The sequence below is a fragment of the Procambarus clarkii genome, chromosome 16, assembly GCF_040958095.1.
Source record: "Procambarus clarkii isolate CNS0578487 chromosome 16, FALCON_Pclarkii_2.0, whole genome shotgun sequence".
Lineage (NCBI taxonomy): Eukaryota > Metazoa > Arthropoda > Malacostraca > Decapoda > Cambaridae > Procambarus > Procambarus clarkii.
This window is the reverse complement of record NC_091165.1, coordinates 30,265,971-30,292,385: the sequence shown is the minus strand read 5'-3', so window position 1 is coordinate 30,292,385 and position 26,415 is coordinate 30,265,971. Positions and strand designations below refer to the sequence as shown.

Here is a 26,415-nt window from a genome sequence, read left to right as displayed (position 1 = left end):
TTTTATTTAGGTAAGGTACATACATACAATAAATATTTACAAGGATTGTTTAACTTATAGGTATAGCTAGTACATACAATGCCTAAAGCCACTATTACGCAAAGCGTTTCGGGCATGATAAACTTAAATGACAAGCTTTATACTAATTGAGCATAATGAGTAGAATGAAAACAAGAAATGAAAACATAGATGAAAAAGCAGCACAAATACAATTATGTCGACAAACAGCGCTCTTTAAAGAAAAAAACAGACATTGGTTGACAATAGAAGGGTAAGGTAGGTTACAGGGAATTTATTAGGTATAGCTTTGCTTTTAACTTAAACTGGTTGAGAGAGGTACAGTCTTTAACATGGTTGGGAAGGTCATTCCACATTCTGGGCCCCTTGATTTGTAGAGCATTTCTAGTTTGATTAAGTCGTACTCTAGGAATATCGAAACTGTATTTATTTCTGGTGTGATGCTCATGGGTTCTGATACAACCTTCTATGAAGCTTTTGAGATCAGGATTGGCATTATAGTTTAGCGTTTTATATATGTATAATACACATGAGAGAATGTGCAGTGACTTAATGTCTAACATATTCAGAGATTTAAGTAGGGGTACCGAGTGGTGTCTGGGGCCAGAGTTGGATATTGTCCTAATAAATTGCTAATGAAGAGAACTGAAGAAAAGAGCAATTTACAATTGCTAATGAAGAGAACCTCAATACTTTCCTCTCCCAATGTGGTTTGGCTCACCATATTATCACTCACAATGAATTAACTTAATTAACCCCCTTGTCAACTAGTGGGGCTAGGTATCCTAAGTCTCCTTGTTTCATTTTTTGACTTAATTTTTAACTTACTCTTCACTAGTCATTTACTGAACTTAATTGAGTGCATTAATATTTCTTCAGGTCTTATTAATTACAGTCATAACTGAAATATTTATAGTTAATAATCATTAGTTTAAATTAGCCTATGTTTATTATTCAACTTTTTCTTTGATTTCATTTATTACCTAGGTTGCCTAGCCTCGCCACACTCCCTTGCTCCATTGTACCCCTGGCTTTGCTTGTATCTCAAATTGCAAATTGTTACTTACAGTGTACCTGAGAGTACTTGTAAGCAATCTACCTCATTTTTTCTTTTTTTGCTCAATTTGTTTTTGTATTGTATAGTCTTGTTTATATCTTTGTTTTGTATTTCTATATCTTTTGTTTTGTATAGTCCATGTTTATATGTTTTTTCTTTAATTTCATTTATTACCTAGGTTGCCTAGCCTCGCCATACTCCCTTACTCCATTGTACCCCTGTAAGCCCCTTGTAAGCTACCTCATTTTTTTCTTTTGTTGTTCATATTGTGTTTGTTTTGTATATTATTGTTTATAAATTTTTCCCCCTTTTATAGCTTAATTCTACTTTGTAATTTGCCTTTCTTGCCTTGTTTTCCTGCAACCAGCTTTTTTATGCAGACAAGTATAGACCCAGAACTAAACCTCTTATCCACTATCTATGACAATCATCACTTTAATGATCTAAATTGCAGATATTTTGCAGCACATGATGTAAACAATGTAGTAACTCATACTCACAATATCTCTGTAATCAACTTGAACGTTAGATCCCTAGGTAAACACTTCGATGATGTTAGTGCCTTGATTGAAACTATTGACAACAAATTCTCTTATTATACTTACTGAAATATGGTTGAAAGAGGATACTACTCAACTCTTTAACATGCCTAACTACTCGGCAATTCACAACTGTCGTCAACTTCAGAGAGGTGGTGGCACTGCTCTTTACTACCACCAAGAACTAACATGCTTAAAAGAAATTAGAACTAGAGACTGCTATGGGGAGTATATCTTCGCCAGCTTCAGAGTCAAGGGTGCCGAGTCTGTCCTGTCTGTGGGTGCAGTCTATAGAATTCCTAACACTGATGTGTCCGAATTCAACTCAAACCTTAGAAATCTAATACTTGATAACAGACTGAACAAAAACCATCCAATTATCGCAGGGGACTTTAATATTGACTTCTGCGAGCCTGAACACCCTACTGCTGTTAGCTTCCTCAACTGTATGAATTCCTGCTTCCTCATACCCTTAATCACTAGACCTATTAGAATCACTGATAGCACTGCCACGACTCTAGATCACATCTGGACAAACATAACCTCTCCGCTTACTTCAGGTATAATCACCGATAGCACTACAGACCATTACCCCACATTTATCTTAACTAACATTAGCAAACCACCTCTAGAGTCAAGAGAGTTAAGTTTTAGACTGCACAATGAAACTGCTATAGACAATTTTATAACTGCTGCTGATAATGTCAACTGGGAGTCCGAGTTAGGTAACATAGGGGACATCAACCTAGCAGTGCAATCTTTTCTTCAAAAAACTCTTAGCCTATATAACACCCACTGTCCTATGCTTACAAAACAAGTCACAACCAAAAGGCTTAACAATCCCTGGCTTACAAAGGGAATACTTAAATCCATTAATAAAAAACATGACCTTGAGAAGAAGTATAGGTTAGGAATTGTCTCCAAAGAATTCTCAAAGAATTACTCATTATTGCTATCTAAGATAATTAGACGAGCCAAAACTAAATACGCTGTACTACGAAGATAAGTTTACCCAAATAAAGAGCAACATTAAAAAAACTTGGAGCACAATTTCACAAATATTGGGATCGAAGAAGACTTTACATAACAAACCAACACTCCTGTCCAATAACGATGGTCAGCTTTCAGCCTCTGATTCTGCTATTGAGTTCAATACGTTCTTCTCTTCCATTGGGTCACTTCCCTTGCAAATGATATTCCATCTTCCAGTACTGACGTTAAGGGCTATCTTACAGGTAACTATCCACAGTCTCTGTACCTAAAGCCTATTAATTCCACTGACGTCAATGAGATAATCCTTTCCCTTAAAACCAAGTCTAGTGCCCTTGAGGAGATACCAACTTTAATTTACAAAAAAGCCTCCAGATCTTTAGCCCCTGCTATTGCATTGCTCTTCAACAAGTCACTTGAACTCCAAACCTTTCCAGATATTCTAAAAAAAGCGAGAGTAACACCTGTCCACAAATGTGGTGATCTCACAGATGTTAACAACTACAGACCTATATCAATCCTGCCAAACTTGTCAAAAATTTTTGAAAAACTAATCTATAAGCAGCTTTACTCTTATCTAGCCAAACACAATATACTTAGCCCTTGCCAATATGGCTTCAGACACAAAAAAAGCACTAACGATGCACTTATTAGTATGCTTAACTCGATTCATACAGCTCTTGATAAAAATGAGTTCCCTGTTGGGTTATTTGTGGACCTGCGTAAAGCTTTTGACACTGTCAACTACCAAAACCTTCTTAAATTACATCATTATGGAGTCAGAGGACATTCCCTGCAATACCTCAAATCCTACCTTACTGACAGGCTCCAGTATGTTTCTGTGAATAATTCAATTTCTCCCACCCTACCCATCAACATTGGTGTTCCTCAGGGCAGCATACTTGGCCCTCTCCTCTTTCTCATCTACATTAATGACCTTCCAAATGCCTCCCAACACCTCAAACCAATTCTATTTGCTGACGACACAACCTTCATTTACTCCAGTCCTGACCCCCTTGCTCTAAATGCCACAGTAAATACTGAGCTAAATAAAGTCCATCTTTGGCTAACTGCCAACAAACTCACCCTTAACATTGACAAAACTTTCTATATTCTGTTTGGCAATAAATCCTCTAATCAAATAAATCTCAAAATAAACAATACCCAAATTTGTAACAAATTAGATGGCAAATTCCTTGGCATTCTCATTGACCACAAGCCGAATTTCCAGGGACACTTTCTAAATATATCAAAAAAAGTTTCAAAAACTGTTGGCATTCTAAGATCAGATATTATGTACCCCGCCCTGCCCTGGTGACTCTCTATTACTCCCTTATCTACTGTATCCATATCTCAACTATGGTATTTGTGCTTGGGGCTCTACTACCCAAAATCATTTACGTCCTCTAATTACTCAACACAAAGCTGCTATTAGGACAATATCCAACTCTGGCCCCAGACATCACTCGGTACCCCTACTCAAATCTCTGAATATGTTAGACATTAAGTCACTGCACATTCTCTCATGTGTATTATACATATATAAAACGCTAAACTGTAATGCCAATCCTGACCTCAAAAGCTTCATAGAAGGTTGTAACAGAACCCATGAACACCACACCAGAAATAAATACAGTTTTGATATTCCTAGAGTACGACTTAAACTAGAAATGCTCTACAAATCAAGGGACCCAGAATGAGGAATGACCTTCCCAATCATGTTAAAGACTGTACCTCTCTCAACCAGTTTAAGATAAAAACGAAGCTACACCTAATAAATTCCCTGTAACCTACCTTACCCCTCTATTGTCAACCAATGTCTTTTTTTTTTAAAGAGCGCTGTTTGTCGACAGAATTGTATTTGTGCTGCTTTTTCAGCTATGTTTTCATTTCATGTTTTCATTTTACTCTTTATGCTCAATTAGTATTAAGCTTTAGTCATTCAAGTTTTTCATGCCCGAAACGCTTTGCGTAATAGTGGCTTTAGGCATTGTATGTACTAGCTCTATCTATAAGTCCACCAATCTTTGTAAAAATTTCTTGATGTATGTACCTTACCTAAATAAACATTTATTTATTTATTTATTTATTTATTTGTGGCTTATTGAGCAATACAGTACTACCATACTGCATCCTTTCTAGTAGAGTAATCATTACCAAGTCAGTTTATCCAAAGCACACTTATTTTAACTTAATGTGAATAGTTCGTATACTTTTCCACAGGGTGAATAATCCCTGGACCACAGACCACATGCCTGCATGCTTACAAAATGTGAGTATACAGTACAGTAGTATTATTTGCAATGGAAAAACATCACTGTGCTGTACTACTGCATAAATTAGTTATAGCCTAAGCAACACCATTTTGTTTATATTTTGTCTTTATTTATATACAAAAAGGGGCAATGGGTTGCGAGGGAACAAAGAGTCTGCACAATGCTACGGGTGTTACTGGCTTTGCATTATATTGGCCTAAAGATTCCTGCTTGTAGACATCTCTTCAACTCTTAAATGATGAAATATCCAAAGAAAACAGATGAAAAACATTAAAAACAGTAACAAGAGATTGTTGCACACAACCATAGAGGGAGAACACAAGGCTGCGACACATTCACTCATGACGGCTCTGGCAACAACAAAGTAACAGACTAAAGAACTGTACTACGAACCGTTTAGTGAATATTGAAGAAAAACATAGCAAAAATTCATAAAATATTTTGTAATAAATTGTTCATCAGAGCATATTCTTTCAGCCCTCAATTGTTCCGACTTGCCGTGATTCACCCTAAAAGGGTTATGGATGTACTAGAGCACACTATGAGAAAGCGTTTGCTGTAGCACAGATGTTTTTTCTGAGGCTCCCAGACCCAATGTGGACACACATGTACCGACCATATTCCTTGAGAGTGCAGTCGGACCTCTCATTACTCGACCATTTTCACTAACTAATGAAGGACTTGAACCTTAAGCCCTGTCTATTGCCTTTCTCTAACAGCACCAGCCTTCATTATTGTAATGAGCATAACATTTTCAGGAGGCAGATCAACTAGATTATAGAGGATGTGTGGGCCTGCAGACCAGCAGACCAGCAGACCTGTGGGCCTTTGGGCCTGTGGGCCTTTGGGCCTGTGGGCGTTTGGGCCTGTGGGCGTTTGGGCCTGTGGGCCATCAGGCTGCTGCAAGCAACAGCCTGATGGAGACGGTTATCACTAGAAATGCCTAGCTCCAGGCTTGACTTGCAGAGTATTATTCTTGAAACCAAGTACAGTACAGGTAAACTAAACTTGATAGCCTCTTTATGAAAGTTTTTGGCCTTTTACTTTGGGGCAAGTGTACAGTATGAATTAGGTTAAGTTTAGCTTGATCAGGCAGCGATATTTACCCAAGGGCAGCCCTCTCCCTCCAGTGGTCTTGGCCGGGACTGACGGGAAGTTGGCAGACTGTCAAACGTCCCCTCATTTTTCCGTAATCATTTTTTCCAGTTGGATTTTGACATGAAGTTATGTTTTCGTTTCCCCAAAATGTTGGAAAGGACACACCATACTCGATCATCTTCAGAACCATTACAGAACTTTCCTTACAGCAGCCATAACGCCGACACCAACCACAACAGTACGTAATGCACCACTTTACACTTTAAGGTATGGCCCCCCCCCCCTCCCCCTGAATGTAATTTGAAGCCTAACAAGCAGAGACTACGAGCTGCTCGAGTCACACAGCCGAGGACGACAACAGAAGTTCTGCTCAATTATGGCCCAGGAAAAATTGTCACTTTCTTATATTTTATCGCAAAATTAAGTAAAATTCTAAACATTACCTTAGCCATTTTAAAGCAGAAATATATGGAAATCTTGACAAAGTGTGAAGGAGGCTGAGGTAAACTAGGGAGGCTTAAGTTACCTCAGTTTGAGGTAATGTAAGGAGGCCTGGGCTACCTCAGTTTGAGGTAAACTAGGGAAGCTTAGGTTACCTCAGTTTGAGGTAAACCAGGTAGGCTCGGGCTACCTCAGCTCGAGGTAAACTAGGGAGGCTTAGGCTAGCCTGCAGCCACCACAACCACCACCAACCCACCTTCATTGAGTCCATGGTAAGTGTATGACGATTTCCTGCTCATTCTAGGCATTGGAGCGAGTTAAAAGGGTTAGTCTACACCACTAAAGAGTCAGCAGGCAGTGTTTTTTTTTTGAAGGATGTAACTGAGTACCACAGGGAGAGTGAGGAGGCAGGTCCGTCTTGCACTTCTGTAGGGGGGTCTCGGTGTAAACAACTTACCCCTGCCGGCCATCAAATCCACACTCGCACTCCACAACACTTTTGGAAGCTTTTATTACCGCACGACACACTCCTCCGCTCCCGCCACGACCCCCTCCTGCCACTCAACTCGTGCCGCTCTTCATGGGGCGGTGCCTGCCGGGGTGTGGGGGAGGACCGTCGCGGGCTGACCCAGGGATATTGGTCAAGTGTGGCGGCGTGTTGGGGGGCAGTTGTCTTACCTGAGGGAGGCGGCGGACCCGGCGGCCAGGAGGATCCCATCCTCCTGCCCGCCCCGCAACCCGCTCCCGCCGCCCTCACAGCGCGACCAGATCCCTTATCTCCTCCTCTCCTCCACACTCGAGCAAATCAAATCAAAGGTTTATGCAAGTAAAAGTACATACATGATGAGTTAAAAACATATTGTTGGATTTCTAGAAAGAGCTAGTATGTATAATGCCTAAAGTCACTAAGACGCACTGCGTTTTGGGCCAACTCCTACCTCATTATTTTCTATTTTGTTATTTATTTACATATCCAAGAGTTCTTACATTCTTGTAAACCCTACACGCACGCATAGCGGTTCAGGCAGAGCCTTATTAATCTTAATTTTCCCCGGAAAACAACCCCCCAAATCGTTTAACAACACTGCTGGGTGAACAGAGGCTACAGTTAAGGAATAGTGCCCAGTCAATCCTCCCCCGAATTCTGTAATTCTGCAAATACTATACGAATACTGGACCAGTTGATAATATATTGCACTTGTATCCAAGATTGACCATTGTAATGTATCAAGTATACAATGTATGTGAAGTAACTATAACCTGAACTTGTAAAAGCATCTTAATCACTTTCAATGGTTAAGTGCCTAATAGCACACTAGTTTAAAAAAAAAATAAAAAAAAATAAAAATGTTTATTCAGGTAAAAGTACATACATAGAAGATGAGTTACAAATATAATGTTGGATTTATAGATAGAGCTAGTACATACAATACCTGAAGCCACTAATATGTCCAGCGTTTCGGCCACGTTCAACTTCAAGTATGTTTATTGAATTCAATTTCTTTCTTTATTATGCACCCCATACCCATCCCGTGGGCGGTGGTGTAAAGGATTACAGAGGCACATAATCGGTTCAGGAACTGAACCCCTCTAGTTCGTTTAGCTAAGCAAATAACAATCTTTTGACGCTAGTTACAAAACTATTAATGTTATAAAAAATATATACATGTACATGTATGCATGAGGTACTCATGCATACATGTACATATACATACGTATACATATATACATACACATACATATTTAATCACCCACACAAACACACACATCAATAATCTTTTGTGTCACAAGTGATTCAACAACAGGCTCACAACAGTCACTATACAAGGCACTTTACATCTATGGTGAGTCACACAGTTACTAGTCTTGCTCCACACCCACCCAACTGGGCGGCAGTTTTACAGTCATGTGCATGCATTACTTACAGTAAGCAAATTTTGAATACTTCGCTAAGATTTCGGGCAGCACATCATTATGAATGAAGTACTTACACATTTATTGGACACTATTGATGGTGTTATCTCTAAATTCCGCGATTTTTTCACATTCCATTATATAATGACGCAAAGTATGTGAATAGTTCAGCTGACAGAGTTTACACTTAGTCAAATCTACATCAGCAGATGTTACAAATTCCCAGAGGTACTTGTAGCCGAGCCTAAGCCTAGCAGTGGTAACATCTAGAAGTCTGCTAACATTATTGGATGACCCATAGACGTGCGGTACTTCCTGCATAATAGAATGATGATAGATGGAGTAACTGGTGTTTATTGAGACAAGAAAAAATACATCTCAAAGCAATAGAGTTATGCCTTGGGAAGCTGAGGGCAGTCAAGGATGACAAGGAGTCACTTACAATTAGCGTGTCAACTTTGGATTCATATACGAGCTCGACTGCAAGGATTATGGCAACCAATTCTGTTTGAAGAGTGGAGGCCTGGTTACTGAGACGCGCTCCACACTCATGGGAGAAGGAACCATCTCTCCCTGTCACAACAATTGCACTTCCAGCTGCACCATGGGACTGATGCAAGGATCCATCAGTGTAAATAATCTGGGAAAGGGAGCGCTCTCTGACTAAAGCATCAATTTGGCTTAAGGCATTGTACTTTGCTTCTTGTCGAAGCAAGGCTTGTTCTTTAATCAGCTTCTTGGGTGGGAAAGAGGGGACAGTAATTTGGAAAGGCGTGATCTCCCATGGGGCAGGAAAGTGTTGTTGTTGTCTCTCTTGGTAGGGGTGATGAAAGTTATACATATTGAGCACATTGGCAGTTTCGGTAATCCATTTGGAGGGATGCTGACCTTCAACGAAGAAGGCTTGGAGGGCTTCAGTGCAGGAGTTAGGGTGGGTTAACCTAAGCATCCTGATACCAATTAAAGCATTAATTTCAGTGATACGATCACTTACACATGAAATATTCAGTTCCTTCCTCATGTTTAGTAATTTAGTTGTACGGGGGCATCCGAGGATAATCCTCATGGCTTCGTTTTGCATCTTTTCCAGCCCTCCAAGCATTCTCTCAGGCACTAGAGCAAGCATGGGTGCAGCATAATCAATCAGAGACCTAATATATGAGAGATACATCATTTTGACAATTCTCACATTTGCGCCATAGCTTGGATGGTAGCCTGCCACAGCCTTAAGAGCACGGAGCCTCTCTCTACATTGGCGACCCAGTCTGGCTACAACATTGCGGGACAGTGGAACTTCAAGACCAAGGTATTTGTATCTGGTTACATAGTCGAGCAGAGAGCCATATCATGCAACTGCATTTTGCGAATGGCCCCACGCCGTCTGGGTGGGCATCGGTTCAGGATTTTTGTTTTCTCTACTGCGATGACTAAGCCTAGTTCCTGACATGTGTGCAATACAGAGTTCAGAACATTTTGGGTGTTGGTATACTCATTGGTGTGGATCAGTATATCATCCGCATAGCTAATGATGTGTTCGCTGGGCCTTCTGGTTACTGAGTTTAAAAGTGCATTGATTAACACATTGAACAGAGTAGGACTGAGGACACCTCCCTGTGGAGTGCCAAGTTCAAAATCTCTCGTTACACTCCTATGCCCTTGGAACAGTACAGATGACTTCCTGTTGGATAGATAGCCTCTTATTCACTGTAGTAGCCATCCTCCAACATTCATTTTAGCAAGTTCGTTCAGAATGACGTGTGGGTTAGCAATGTCAAAGGCTGACTTGACTTAAGATCTAAAAAAGTGGTGTATGACCTATCAGTATGCAGGGTGAGGAATGTGGTAATACAGTGATGTACACTCTTTCCATGCATAAAGCCATAAATCTTCCATGTATGTACTTTTACCTGAATAAACATTTGATTTGATTTGATTTGATTTGATTTTTGAAAAAGATAAGGAGTGTAAATTATGTAGTATGCCACACGCCCACACCTTAGAACATTATGTATTAGAGTGTCAACTTATAGATAACTATAGAAATAAGGAAATAAGTAGTGTACGTAATAAGAACGAATTTGTATTTATTATTGAATAATTCTTAAGTGTGTTACTACTGTTCACCATTGCCATTCTCTTTACCATTTCTTCACCCTCCTGGATTATCTTGATTTCTGCGGTTGGAAGAAAATGCGCACAGTGGGGGACTTGTTTATTTTAATAATTAATAAATAATTAATTATAATAATAAACATTAATTATGACGAAGCATAATAGCTAATTATGGCGACTAAAATAGATAGTTTAAGTGGATAATAATTAATTATGTGACTAATATAGATTAGTGAATTATCCTGAAATAATATTAGAGAATAGCCATTATAATGATAGTGTATAACTCAATTACAATTAATCGTTAGATCTATAATTAGTAACTGAAAGTTGCTTTATTGGCATTTACACTAATGACAATTCTTGTTAATATGTCTTGGCTTTGGGGGTTCCGTCGGAGCAGCCCCAATCCCGTGAGGGCCAGTGGCGCGGAACCCCCACCCTCGAAGGGCGAGCGGCAGCTGGCCGCTATAACTAGGAATATGACAGCTCGCTACTGTGTCCATAACCGTGCCCGTATGCCCGGAGAGGCCGTTAAAAAACAGTCAGGATCCCCTGACTGAAAAAGGTACCAATCCGGGTCTACTAGGCAGATGCTGCAAACTGAGACAGCTTCCTTTGTGGGGCCGACGGAGCGCCATCATGACGAGCCATGGGGCGTAGAGGGGCGAGATAGCCCACTAAACAGTGCCCTTGTGAGGAGTACATACTGCAGGGTTTGTACACCCAGGCAGGGACTGCTGTGCACCATGACGAATGACTGGTCGAACCCGTGTATATCTTCGTCGCTGGAGCCCGCCCTCACAGAGACCAGTCATGGAAGGCTGGCCCCAGGCCGGGTGTGGGAAAGTGAACGCTGTCTACACCGAGGCCGACTCCCCAGGGTCAACCCCGTGTTGGTCGTTGTCGTTGTGGTGAGCCCTACGGTGTGGAGGGGCGGTGGCAACTTAGAAGCATGTAGGTCGCCTCCCCAGAGTCCATCTCACGGTGGGCATGAGTCCAGTCGTCCGCCTTTCGGGCCCCATCCCGTGTTCCTCGATCATCAATGGTTTTCCTCGTGAGCGTTTTGTAGTGGTTCTGGACTGGTTTATGTAAATTGATTTAAGGCAGTAAGGGTGGGCAGAGGCGGACAAGCAGTGGTAACGTAACAGGCAAAGGCACAGTTGAAGGGGACCTACACAAAATTAAAAAAAAATCAAATGTTTATTCAGGCAAAGTACATACATACAAGGGGTGATAAAAATATTGATGAATTTATAGATAGAGCTAGTACATACAATGCCTAAAGCCACTATTACGCAAAGCGTTTCAGGCAGGAAAAACACTAAAGACTAAAACTTAATACTAATTGAGATTAAAGTATAAAATATGTTGAGAAAATATACAAATAAAAAAGGGGAAAACATGGCAAAACAACAGCAAAAATATAATTTGGTCGACAAACAGCATTGTTTAAAAATAACAGACATGGGCTGACATTATAGGAGTAAAGTAGGTTACAGGGAGTTAATTAGATTGATTGATGAAGATTAAACCACCCAAAAGAATAGCCCGTAAGTGGTGGCTCTTTTGAGCCATTACCAGTATCAAGAGCTGATACTGGAGATCTGTGGAGGTGCGACTGCACCATGCGTGACGGGAGATGTCTCCCGTCGGAGTTAATTAGGTAGTGCTTAGTTTTTATCTTAAACTGGTTGAGAGAGGTACAGTCTTTAACATGGTTGGGAAGGTCATTCCACATTCTGGGTCCCTTGACTTATAGAGCATTTCTAGTTTGATTAAGTCGTACTCTTGGAATATCAAAAAGGTATTTGTTTCTGGTGTGGTGCTCATGGGTTCTGTTACAACCTTCAATGAAGCTTTTAAGGTCAGGATTGGCATTACAGTTCAGCGTTTTATATATATATATATAATACACATGAGAGGATGTGCAGTGACTTAATATCTAAAATATTCAGAGATTTGAGAAGGGGTACCGAGTGATGTCTGGGGCCAGAGTTGGATATTGTCCTAATAGCAGCTTTGTGTTGAGTAATTAGAGGACGTAAATGATTTTGGGTAGTAGAACCCCAAGCACAAATACCATAGTTGAGATAAGGATAGATGAGATAGTAATAGAGAGTCACCAGGGCAGGGCGGGGTACATAATATCTGATCTTAGAAAGAATGCCAACAGTTTTAGAAACTTTTTTTGATATATTTAGAATGTGTCCTTGGAAATTCAGTTTGTGGTCAATGAGAACGCCAAGGAATTTGCCATCTAATTTGTTACAAATTTGGGTATTATTTATCCTGAGATTTATTTGATTTGAGGATTTATTGCCAAACAAAATATAGAAAGTTTTGTACTCAATGTTGAGGGTGAGTTTGTTGGCAGTTAGCCAAAGATGGACTTTATTTAGCTCAGTATTCACTGTGACATTTCGAGCAAGGGGGTCAGGACTGGAGTAAATGAAGGTTGTGTCGTCAGCAAATAGAATTGGTTTGAGGTGTTGGGAGGCATTTGGAAGTTCATTAATGTAGATGAGAAAGAGGAGAGGGCCAAGTATGCTGCCCTGGGGAACACCAATGTTGATGGGTAGGGTGGGAGAAATTGAACTATTCACAGAAACATACTGGAGCCTGTCAGTAAGGTAAGATTTGAGGTATTGCAGGGAGTGACCTCTGACTCTATAATGTTGTAATTTAAGAAGAAGGTTTTGGTGGTTGACAGTGTCAAAAGCCTTACGCAGGTCCACAAATAACCCAACAGGGAACTCATTTTTATCAAGAGCTGCATGTATCAAGTTAATCATTCTAATAAGTGCATCGTTAGTGCTTTTTTTGTGTCTGAAGCCATATTTACAAGAGCTAAGTATATTGTGTTTAGCTAGATAAGAGTAAAGCTGCTTATAGATTAGTTTTTCAAATATTTTTGACAAGTTTGGCAGGATTGATATAGGTCTGTAGTTGCTAACATCTGTGAGATCACCACATTTGTGGACTGGGGTTACTCTCGCTTTTTTTAGAATATCTGGAAAGGTTTAGAGTTAAAGTGACTTGTTGAAGAGCAATGCAATAGCCGGGGCTAAAGATCTGGAGTTTTTTTGTGTAAATTAAAGTTGGTATCTCCTCAAGGGCACTAGGCTTGGTTTTAAGGGAAAGGATTATCTCATTAACATAAAAAAAAAAAAATAAAATGTTTATTTAGGTAAGGTATATACATACAATAAATTTTTACAAAGATTGGTTGATTTATAGGTAGAGCTAGTACATACAATGCCTAAAGCCACTATTACGCAAAGCGTTTCGGGCATGATAAACTTAAATGACTAAAGCTTAATACTAATTGAGCATAATGAGTAGAATGAAAACAAGAAATGAAAACATAGCTGAAAAAGCAGCACAAATACAATTATGTCGACAAACAGCGCTCTTTAAAAAAAACAGACATTGGTTGACAATAGAGGGGTAAGGTAGGTTACAGGGAATTTATTAGGTATAGCTTCGTTTTTATCTTAAACTGGTTGAGAGAGGTACAGTAGAATTTGTATGCGTTAGGTACAGAGACTGTGGATAGTCACCTGTAAGATAGTCCTGAACTGTGCTGGAAGATGGAATATCATTTGCAAGGGATGACCCAATGGTAGAGAAGAACCTATTGAACTCAATAGCAGTATCAGAGGCTGTAAGTTGACCATCGTTATTGGACAGGAGTATTGGTTTGTTATTTAAAATCTTTTTTTATCCCAATATTTGTGGAATTGTGCTCCATGATTTATAATAAAATAAAATAAAACTTGAAAGCAAATATAGGAGGGGCAAAGTAATAAATACATAGACATGAAAGACACATACGAAATAAGTAGTAATTCCACTGCTTGAAACCACTTGACTTGTTTATCTTAATAAAATAATAAATAATTATGGAGGATAATAAATAGATAAAGCAAATAATAAACATAACTAGAAATAATGACTAATAATTAATTATAAATAATTAATGGAATTCTTCTGAATCGAATCTTCGGAATGAAGCAGCAACAGGGCGGCCCCACCTCTAGCACGGCAGGGAATGCTGGCGGCACGCTTAGGAACGGAGCGGTGTCGTAGAGAGGGGCTCCAAGTGCCCACCACCTGCCGTCTGCCATGCCGTCGTGCCCAGCTACGGGGCGTGGAGCTGGAGGGAGCCCAGCTAAGGGCGTAACAGACGGGCCCGACAAAGGGAGCTAACTGACGTGCCCGTGGGGCAGGCGGCGGTCCCACCAGGCAACCCATGGGCCTCGTGGAGGGGCAGACTGAGGGCTCTGCGAAAGGCGTAGCAGGGGGGCCTAAGTGGCCCCGGCCTGGGGCTTAATAAACTGAAGTGGCCCCAGCCTGGGGCTTAATAAACTGGAGTAGCCCCAGCCTGGGCATAAAACTGAAGTGGCCCCAGCCCGGGCATAACACTTAAGTGGCCCCAGCCTGGGGCGTGCTGCAGGGGCCCACAGAGGGCAAACAGGGGAAGAGCACCTCAAAGCGCCTGGCCGCATGTGAGGGGGCCCGGGCCCACCACCCAACGATGCGGCACCAATCTGCTGACATAGGGGAGCCCTGCACGTGCACACCACGTGGCCCCCAGGCCCGGTCGCCACCCGCAGGTGACCCCCCCGGGGCGTGAGGCGAACCAGGGCCCCTTGAGGCAAACCCATAGGAGCGAGGAGGCCACAGAGTGCCTGATTACGTGGGACGACACCCCTAGCGTGGTGCGGCACCGGCCCGCGGGCAGAGGCGAGCACAGCACGCCCACACCACATGGCCCTCAGCCCGGGCGAGAGGCGAGCCATGGCCCCCCTAGGGCAGCCCCTAGAGGCAAGAAAGCCGTGAGGAGCCTGGCCACGTGGCCCACGCCATACCCCGGACACACCGAGCATGATGGACACGCTGAGCGTGCCCGACACTAGGGCACGCCGGACACGCTGGGCACACCTCCAGGCCCCTAGGGACGCCCCCTAGGGCATGGAAACCACGTAGGTCTGTCCGCACAGGCCACGCCACCAGGCGTGGGATGACCCCGGCCCACGGGCGTAGAGGAGCCCGCACGTGCACGCCTCATGGCCCGGGCGCCCACCAGGGCGAGGGGCAAAGCAGTGCCCCTAGGGACCTCACCTAGGGCAAGTAAGCTACTGAGAGCCTGGCCACGTGAGTGACACCACCAGATGTGGCACCGCCCGCCCTCGGGAATTAAGGAGCCCCACACGTGCATGCCACGACACACACGCTCGGGCACGGCACTGAGGGCAGAAAAGGACCCCGCCGTACAGCCCGCACGGCTAGCGTCCTAGAGAGGAGCAAATGGACCTGGGAGGAAGCTACTAGGGCATCGCAACACGCACCACCGGGGACACGGCGCTGGGCACACGGCGATCACTGGGGACATCCCTAACTAAACAGGGCGCCCCACACACTGAGCGTGGTGGGGAAAACACGGCCACGACAGTACCTTAGGACATGTTGAGATGGGCAGGCCGCCCTTGGCGGGCTGCTCTGAGACGCCGTTGGGCCAACGACGACAACTTCACTGAATCAGGAGTCCCGTGTGGGCTGCCCTTGTAGGCGACATGGGCCAGTGTGGAAGGCTATAAGTCGAAGGTGAGTAGGCTTGTAAGGTACTTGTCGTCGTAGTCCATGTGTAACAGGATGGCGGAGGAGCATTTTTGTATGTGGAGCAGCTGCAGGGGGCGGCGAAACAGAGGTCGCCGGATCTGCAGGCGCTCAATATATGTACCCCCACTCGGTGCGCGCACAGCTTAAACATTTAGTCGCAACTCTGAGAATTACGTTTTCTTCTCACAGAAAACCCACCGCTTTTTGAGAAAAGCAGTGGCTATTTCTTGTTTTTATTTGTTTCAAGGTAATCTGACTTACAACATCAACAAGAGTTTTTTCCGTGTCTCTTTGCTATCTCATCAACTACCTCATTCAACAGTATTACCACATGTGAAGGGATCCACATGAATCTTTCTTTAAATCCAGTTTTTTCTAATATCTTAACATTCTCTCTACACTCTATCACAATATTCTGGTATACTTCTGCTATTTAAAGACTCAAACACTCCTTTACTATCAATAAAGAAACAGGCCTTTTTTTCCACTTTTGACTACTTACTGTAATCCTGCTAATACACCTTGGAGTTCAGCCTGCGTTGAAGAGACATTGTCAGTTAAGCGGCGTCCAATAACAGTATCTACAGTGCCAATGTCAGTTGTTGTTGTTTAAGATTCACTACTCAGAACAATAAGTTCCAGTAGCACGGGCTATGGTGAGCCCGTAAGTGGAGGCTCTTTGGAGCCATCTCTAGTATCAGTGGCTGATACTATAGATCTGGCGATGGAGGGGGGTTTTCATGATGGTTTTCAGCCTGGAGGGCTGGCTATACCAGTATGGAGCTGGTGGGATTAGTGTAGACCTCTAGGCTTTCCGTTTTTTCTTTGCCTGCGACTTTGGCTGAGCAGTGTTGTCATTAGAGTTTGGTGACGTGGCCTCCATGAGGAAGTCTTGAACCATGTAGGTGTCGTATTAGGCGGTGGAGCTCCTACTATGATTTCCTCGTCTGAGGAGTCCGTAACCTCCGTAGTGGGCGTTTTTTGTCTTTCGCCTCGCAGCCTTAGGTAGGCTTAGGTGTCGTTGATTGGTGGTTGTAGCTATTTCAGGAGCGCTGGTGGTGCTGTTATCGTTTGTAGACAGCACTCTGCTAGCGCGGCTGCTGAAATAGTGATGGTAGGAGTGCTGGGAGCTGGAGAAGGAATTACCTCTGTTTGTGTCGCCCGGGTCAAGGGCGGTTCTGGAGTCGGTGTTGAAGTTGACCACATGGTCGTCCTGGTGGTAGTCTCCGGAGTGGTAGAGGAGGCAGTGAGATTTACGCTAGTGGCTATGAAGGGGGCCAGGCCATTGTCTATATATAATGCGTTTAGTTCACTGACAAAGCGCTGGTTGTCTGGTCCTGCAAACCTTTCCGCAAGTCTAATAAGACCAGGGATAATGCCTGCACGTGATGCAGGGGGCTGTGAAGGAGCCTGTGGGACCTTGGGACCCCAATGAGAAGGCTGTGTCGCCTGCTGGGAGGAGCCACATGTTGGTAAGACTGGAAAGTCTTCTGGTTGATTAGTGAGAGCTAAGGTGGTGGGTTGAACGCTTGGGGCTCTGGTCGAAGAGGTAGAAGGTTTGTTTCTCTTGGCTTCAACCTTGATGCCTTGATGCTTTCCTGTCTGCGGGGGCAGCGGTAGGAAATTGCGGGGTGATTGCCATCACAGAGCAAGCAGTGATGGACTGTTGCCTTGCATATGGAGTAGTGATGGTCCAGTGCGCACAGGCTGCACCTCTGGACAGGGTCCTGACACTTGTTGGTCGGGTGGGAGAGCTCGTAGCACTTAAAGCACTGTTGGATCTCATGGTATCGTTCCTTTTTTATTTGGTGGGGTGGTATTTTTAGGCCGAAGCAGTAGAATCCTTGTGTGGCAGCCTGGGTGGCCGCAGCTATGGTGGTGAACGTAATCTTCATTGATGTTTTGTCGGTGTTGCAGAACTCCAGGTTGAATACCGACAGGTTTGGATTTTCGTCCTCGATATTGTTTATGATATGATGTTGAGGTCGCTCAGCGATCCACTGGCTGGTCCTGCTGGTAAAAACAGTTCTTCCGGCCAGGAACTGACGTGGGAAGTGAGGATGTAGGTAGTGCTCTTTGCGAAGAATGGCATCGTTAGTGAGGAGTTTTTCTAGCTCCTCTTCACATGAAAAGAAGAGCACGATATCTTCACCTTCCTGACTAATGTCAGCGGGTTCGAGGCCAGTAACGTCCTTCAGGACCTTTAAAGTATTGCTTCTCCCGATAGCATGACCGTCAAGTGGAGTAGCTCTGACCTTAAGACGTTTGGGTCGCATTGTGACCACACTGCTCCTTGTGATGTGTTGGCGGGAGATGTCTTCCCCGTCGTTCCCAGTGGCGCAACTGTGAATTGCACACCAATACAAACTGTGATGTGAACAGACGGCCAATGTCAGATTGATTGATTGATAAAGATTAAGCCACCCAAGAGGTGGCACGGGCATGAATTCCCCGTAAGTGGTACTTTTTTTATAGTAATTCTTTTCAGTATTCTGAGGTTGCATTTAACCATCAAGCTGTTATCGCGGGGGAGGATACTGCTTGACAGTCTTTATGAGGGTGTCCAGCTGCTGAACACCTTTGTTGACCAGGAGAGTGGCTGATGGCTTCAGGGTGGCCACTGCAAGATTCAGGAACTCTTATAGCTCTTCTAAGGTCGTTGGTTGCTTCACATTTCAGAAGATAGTGAAGTAATGGCTTTTCTGTGACAGTTTGGCAGAAGATGCACTCTCTCTCTATCGGGGTTCACCAATCTCCCAGTTGCATCTGTAACCTAGACGTAGTCTATATAACCTAACTGCTATTTCCCTGTGGATTCCTTTTGGGATATTTAACCTTTCTAATTTGGTTGCCTGAAGATACCATGTTGCAGATGGCGAACCTTCAGCTATTCTCTGGTGCAGGTCGGCTTTGTTGAGATGTGAGAGTTTTTTGGTGATGATGTTTTTTATGTTCTCTAGGCTGGGTTGAATTGTTTTATGTATCACTGGATGACGAGTTGCCAATTTAGCAATTTCATCGGCTTTCTCATTTAATGGGATTCCAACATGGGATGGGATCCAGTTTAAGGTTATGTTGAGTCCTTTGCCTTTAGCGACTGCTCCAAGATACAAAATGGTGGTAATTATTTCCACGTTATCTTTCCACTGTTTTTGTCCTATAATAATAATAATAATAATAATAATTTTTATTTAGGTAAAGGTACATACATAAAGAGATTTTACAAAGTTTGTTGGCTTTATAGATAGAGCTAGTACATACAATGCCTAAAGCCACTATTACGCAAAGCATTTCGGGCAGGAAAAAACACTACTGACTAAAGCTTAAAACTAATGGGTAAAAAGAAAAAAATGCGTTGAGTACAAATAAAAATAGAGGTAAAAGAGGGGGGAACATTGTTGAAAAAGCAGCACAAATACAATTACAAATTATTACAGAAAATTACATTCAAACAGCGTTGATTTGAAAAACAAAAAAAAAAAAAAACATACATGGGTTGACAATAGAGGGGTAAGGTAGGTTACAGGGAATTTATTAGGTATAGCTTCGTTTTTAACTTAAACTGGTTGAGAGAGGTACAGTCTTTAACATGGTTGGGAAGGTCATTCCACATTCTGGGCCCCTTGATTTGTAGAGCATTTCTGGTTTGAATAAGTCTCCGTGGTGTAGTGGTAAGACACTCGCCTGGCGTTCCGCGAGCGCTATGTCATGGGTTCGTATACTGGCCGGGGAGGATTTACTGGGCGGAATTCCTTAACTGTAGCCTCTGTTTAACGCAACAGTAAAATGTGTACTTGGATGAAAAAACGATTCTTCGCGGCAGGGGATCGTATTCCAGGGACCTGCCCGAAACGCTACGCGTACTAGTGGCTGTACATGAATGTAACAACTCTTGTATATATCTCAAAAAAAAAAAAAAAAAAAAGTCGTACTCTAGGAATATCAAAACTGTATTTATTTCTGGTGTGGTGCTCATGGGTTCTGTTACAACCTTCTATGAAGCTTTTGAGATCAGGATTGGCATTATAGTTTAGCGTTTTATATATGTATAATACACATGAGAGAATGTGCAGTGACTTAATGTCTAACATATTCAGAGATTTGAGTAGGGGTACCGAGTGATGTCTGGGGCCAGAATTGGATATTGTCCTAATAGCAGCTTTGTGTTGAGTAATTAGAGTACGTAAGTGATTTTGGGTAGTAGAGCCCCAAGCACAAATACCATAGTTGAGATATGGATAGATAAGGGAGTGATAGAGAGTCACCAGGGCAGGGCGGGGTACATAATATCTGATCTTCGAAAGAATGCCAACAGTTTTTGAAACTTTTTTTGATATATTTAGAATGTGTCCCTGGAAATTCAGCTTGTGGTCAATGAGAATGCCAAGGAATTTGCCATCTAATTTGTTACAAATTTGGGTATTGTTTATTTTGAGATTTATTTGATTAGAGGATTTATTGCCAAACAGAATATAGAAAGTTTTGTCAATGTTAAGGGTGAGTTTGTTGGCAGTTAGCCACAGATGGACTTTATTTAGCTCAGTATTTACTGTGGCATTTAGAGCAAGGGGATCAGGACTGGAGTAAATGAAGGTTGTGTCGTCAGCAAATAGAATTGGTTTGAGGTGTTGGGAGGCATTTGGAAGGTCATTAATGTAGATGAGAAAGAGGAGAGGGCCAAGTATGCTGCCCTGGGGAACACCAATGTTGATGGGTAGGGTGGGAGAAATTGTATTATTCACAGAAACACATTGGAGCCTGTCAGTAAGGTAGGATTTGAGGTATTGTAGGGAGTGTCCTCTGACACCATAATGATGTAATTTAAGAAGAAGGTTTTGGTGGTTGACAGTATCGAATGCTTTACGCAGGTCCACAAATAACCCAACAGGGAACTCATTTTTATCAAGAGCTGTATGAATCGAGTTAAGCATACTAATAAGTGCATCGTTAGTGCTTTTTTTGGGCCTGAAGCCATATTGGCAAGGGCTAAGTATATTGAGTTTGGCTAGATATGAGTAAAGCTGCTTATAGATTAGTTTTTCAAAATTTTTTGACAAGTTTGGCAGGATTGATATAGGTCTGTAGTTGTTAACATCTGTGAGATCACCACATTTGTGGACAGGCGTTACTCTCGCTTTTTTTAGAATATCTGGAAAGGTTTGGAGTTCAAGTGACTTGTTGAAGAGCAAAGCAATAGCAGGGGCTAAAGATCTGGAGGCTTTTTTGTAGATTAAAGTTGGTATCTCCTCAAGGGCACCAGACTTGGTTTTAAGGGAAAGGATTATCTCATTGACGTCAATGGAATTAATAGGCTTTAGGTACAGAGACTGGGGATAGTTACCTGTAAGATAGTCCTTAATGTCAGTACTGGAAGATGGAATATCATTAGCAAGGGATGAACCAATGGAAGAGAAGAACCTATTGAACTCAATAGCAGTATCAGAGGCTGAAAGCTGACCATCGTTATTAGACAGGAGAGTCGGTTTGTTATTTAAAGACTTCTTTGATCCCAATATTTGTGAAATTGTATTTGAAGTGCAGCTTTTGAGTCTGTGTGCATGTTATGATCTCAGCCTGCAGGAGAAACGAGTCTCCCTCCTTGAGAGTTATTCATCAAGCCTGACCTGATTAGAAGGTCTAGCAAATATTGAGGTGATAACCCATATGTAAAATAGTTGCTTGGATATATATAACAATTTAAGATTATGGGCAGTGAAGAAGGAAACAGATAAATGACTGGTTAGGAGATGTGGACATTTTGCTGGAGGCGTGAGGCTCGCTTCTGGAAGGGCTTTGACCTTACTTGAGTGCCAGACATCGCAGGGGAAAGCCGCGCTCCGTTGAGCTCCCGTCAGAAGGGAACCCCTAGTGATATATCTCGAAGAGAAGAGAAGTATGCAGATGTGCCAGCTGTAGAATCGAGCTGGGAACGTTGTGGTCTCAAGTCCTGGTCGACAAGCAGATATTAAATCGCCCAGAGGCATTATTGTGGGCCGTGGAAGCGCCCTGACCGAGCTCTGTCAGAGGGATAGCGCCCTCGGCTAGACAATCTGTGGTAAGCACGATTTAAGCCAGTTCATAGTGATTGCTTGTAGTTGGTCGTGTGCCCAGCGTCAGTAGCGATGTTTATTGATAAGTTAGACATGTTTTAATAAGGCAGAAAGCCTAAAATAAGAGAGTGGAGAGGGAGGAACACGGAGCGACGTCCGTCCCCTCTGAGCTCTGGCAGGTGACTGAGAGCTCCCGACTCGACTCGACGACAACACCACCAACCCACAATCTATAATAGTGCATGATTGCATTTTGAGTGTTTTGTGCAATCACATATGCGAATGCCTGTTGTATGGCAAACAGCTCAGTTTGGGTTGATGATACTAGTCCTCCCAGTCTCCAATATGCCTGTACGCTGGCCGTGCAAAGAGCAGCGCCAGCACTCTCATATTCTGTGTCCACCGATCCGTCTGTGAAGATGTGGGTGGCTCCTGCTACTGCTATGCTATACATTTGCTCTTCTATTATGCGCTTTAGGATTGTCGGATCATTGGGAGACTTTCTATTACTATTTTGAAAGTAGGCTCTTCCCACGGTGCGGAAGGAGTGTAATTTGGGTGTGGATGATCACCCTCTCTATCAAGAATCATGCTTTTAAAATGTAGTCTGTTTAGGACTTTTCCTGCTCTTGCAGCCCAAGAGTTTCCATTGTTTTGGCCTAGTCCAACCACCAAGGCCTGCCGTACTGGGATTGGATCAGAAGAAATAATTATCTTACTGACAATTGTAGCTGTCCTTTGTGATATTCTTTCTTGTAGAGAGGTCAAACCCGTCTCCAGTCTAAGAGTTTCAAGCCTGGTCCACATGGGGGCTCCCAGTGCGGCTCTCATAGCATTGTTTTGGGCAACTTCAAGCTTTTTCCACTGTTGGTGTGATAGATTTGTGAGTGCAGGTGCGGCATAATCGATCACTGATCTGACTGCCTGTACATAGTATGTGCGAAGGACTTGCAGATTGGCTCCTCCAGAAAGGGAGGTTAGCGACCTGAGGATTACCGTCCGGGCCGCAGTTCGCTCTCTCAAGTAAGTGACCTCAGCATTAAAATTCATGTGTGTGTCCAGGATGATTCCTAGATACTGATAGGTGTCGACCCATTCAATTGGTTGACCCTGTACTGTGAGTTGGATGTTGGGCTTCGCTATTTTTATGGGCATGGCCTTTGACTTTGAGGGGTTGAGTTTGATCCCAATCTGTTTTGCCTCTTTACTGATGCAGTCTAAGCATTTGGGTGCAAGGCGCGCCACATCCCTTCCTTTTATGATGATGACAAAGTCGTCCGCGTAGTTTAGCAGCCTGCAGTGATGTGGGAGTTTCAACCTCATTATTCTTTCCATTAAACAGTTGAAGAGAAGAGGGCTAAGAATACCTCCTTGCGGTGTACCATTTTCATGTCTTTTGTACTCAGAGACTGTGCCATGAAGTTTTACTCTTGCTTCTCTGTTTATGAGACAGTTTTTGGTCCAGGAGAGCAGGTTGCCTCTGACCTCTTTGTCAATGAGGCAGCAGAGAATAGCTGGGGCGCTAGCCAGTTCAAAGGCTTTTTCGAGGTCCAGGAATATCAGCATTCCTGGTCTGTCATTCAAGTGGGCTAACAGAGTTGTAATACATTCCACTGTGCCAACCCTTCTTCTATAGGCATACATATCATGGTGCAGTTTAGGCATTTTCCACTCCAGTCTGTTGAGTGCCATTCTGTCAGCCGTCTTGGCTGCACAGCTTTGGAGAGAGATGGGCCTGGGATTAGTTTAATCTTTGGGTTTTGGGATCGGCACTATGTCTGCTCTATTCCAAGCAGAAGGTCTAGTTTGAGAAGTCCAGGCTAAATTAATTAACCTTAGGTATGCAGCGTCTCCCTCTGGGCCGAGGTTTCTAATCATTTATAGGTTATTTTGTCGGCTCCAGGGGATGTATCCTTGGAGTTTTTCTTAGCCCGATTGAGCTCATCCAGTGTGAAGGGGGCATTAGTGTCAGAGACTTCTTCACATGCTGTAAGGATTCTGTGCCACCTTTCTTCCTCTAGTCCGGTCTGTACTGCTAATACATCTGGTGGAAGTTGATTGCTGGCTGCTCTCTCTGCAAACCTGGTTGCCAGTACATCGGCTTCCTGTTGAGGATCCTTGGGGTGTGGAGCTTTAGGTGTTTTATTCCCTTTGGCTCGGTGAATTTGCTGCCACATCTCTCCGAGAGAGGTGTGTTCATTCAGGTGTGAACACCATTCTAGCCACTTTTGTTCTTTTATTAGTCTGGTCTCTCGATGCACATGTTCCTTGACCTCACAAAGTAAGATCCTGTTGCGGTCACTTGGCTGCTTTTTGTATAGCTTTCTTGTTCTGTTGAGTCTATGGTTGAGTTTATTTATTTATTTATTTTATTTATTTATTTATTTGTATACAAGAAGGTACATTGGGTTTGTGAGAATACATAGCATAGTATTTACAATCTTGTAAAGCCACTAGTACGCGCAGCGTTTCGAGCAGGTCCTTAATCTAACAGATAATTTTAAGTAGGTAAATTCTAGCAGAATTAATAAAATGATAACAAATACATTGCAAGAAAAAATGAGATGAGAGAGCTTAGTAAGTATATTAAAGCACATTGGTATATTAAAGCTCTGATTGATTACATTGACAACTTGATTGGTAATTTAAACAAGATTAATAGACACCATACAGCAGATTGACCACATATAAGAAGACAGCAATAATCACAATGGTAAAGATGTTCGGATTGGGTACATAAAGATTGGGAGATTGGGTAGCAATAGTTACAGTGCAATTTTAAAGCAACAAGGTAAAAAACTATGAAGATGAAATTAGGTACTTTTTAGTATTGTTTTTGAATGACGCAAAAGTTGGACAGCTTTTCAATTCAATAGGGAGTGAGTTCCATAGACTGGGTCCCTTTATTTGCATAGAGTGTTTACACAGATTAAGTTTGACTCTGGGGTTATCAAAGAGATATTTATTTCTGGTGTGGTGATAATGGGTTCTATTACATCTGTCCAGGGAGAGTTTCAGAGCAGGATTTGCATTTAAGAACAGTTCTTTGACACGTTCGCAATAGTACCAATGATCTTTATGGTGTCCGGTGGACTGTTTTTTCAGTGGGATTGAGTGGTTGACTGCACTTTGAATCGCTTTGACAAATTCTTGTTCTGTCTGATTAATGTCTTCGGGAAGATCATAGTTTCTATGCCACTCTGAAATGAGGTTTTGAAATCGGTCCCAGTTTGCTAAAGCAAAGTTCCAGGCTTCAGATGGAGGCGGAGGTGGGGTGGGTAGGTCTAACTGAAGATCAATTTGGACCCCATAGTGGTCGCTTGTGAGTGTGGGCTCAACTGACCATGTTGCTGCATCTCTTAGGGAGGCTGAAACGAAGGTTAGGTCTAATCTGCCTCCTTGGATGTGGGTAGGTTCATTCTTGTTTAGGAATTGTATTTCTGGAAGCTGGCCTAGTAGATGTGCATTGTGAATGCCAGCCTCATTCGTTGTGTTCGAGCCCAGTGCCAATCGATGATGGGCATTAAAATCTCCACAAATGATTGTGTTTGTTGTTGTCGCGTGTCCAAATAACACAGAGAGATCCATTTCGGCTTGTGGAGACCTGTACACATTGAACACTTCAAGTTTGTCGTGTCTTAGCTCAATGGTAACTCCCATTACCTCTGTCCCTGCTCCACAATTGGGTGGGCTGGTTATGGACTTGGAGATCAGGTCACATTTTACATAGATTGCACATCCCCTGGATTGCCCATTGATCCATGGAAGGAAGAAGCCTCGATAGCCTGAGATTTTAGGTTCTAATCCGGCTCGAAGCAAGCTCTCTTGTAGTATCAGGATGTCTATGCCCTTGGTTGCTGCTATGCATTGCAAGTGTTGCAATTTAGTGCGCAGTCCTTGCTCATTCCATTGCAGGATCTTTAGACCTCTAGGAACAAATCCACAAGGGCCGTGACGAGGATTCGAACCTGCGTCCGGGAGCATCCCAGACACTGCCTTAATTGACTGAGCTACGACAGGGTAAAAGGGTTGAAACCGAAGTTCTACTGAACTTCGGTTTGTGCCTCGGAGAGGCTACGGGATCCAGTAAGTTCAGTAGAACTTCGGTTTGAACACTTTTACCTTGTCGTAGCTCAGTCGATTAAGGAAGTGTCTGGGATGCTCCCGGACGCAGGTTCGAATCCTCGTCACGGCCTTTGTGGATTTGTTCATTTGATGCATCACGTTAGTGTGATCTCTGTGTGTTTAGACCTCTAGGTTCTTGGAATTTGCTGATAATTCCGTGGTATCCATGG

General features: G+C 42.9%; 1 protein-coding gene across 3 annotated transcripts in view; it reads right to left on the bottom strand.

Moving 5' to 3' along the window:
• The window catches only part of LOC138349450 (mediator of RNA polymerase II transcription subunit 31-like), a 119,763-nt gene extending 112,592 nt beyond the window's left edge, over nt 1-7,171 (bottom strand). Inside the window, exon 1 of one of the 3 annotated variants that reach the window (XM_069325417.1) lies at nt 7,098-7,171. In XM_069325417.1, coding sequence (XP_069181518.1) covers nt 7,098-7,137 — 40 coding nt within the window. In that variant the 5' untranslated portion in view covers nt 7,138-7,171. Of the gene's footprint in view, nt 1-6,675 lie in introns of all 3 variants that reach the window. The other 2 variants (XM_069325416.1, XM_069325418.1) reach the window with 2 other exon arrangements.
• Nucleotides 7,172-26,415: the final 19,244 nt, after the last annotated feature.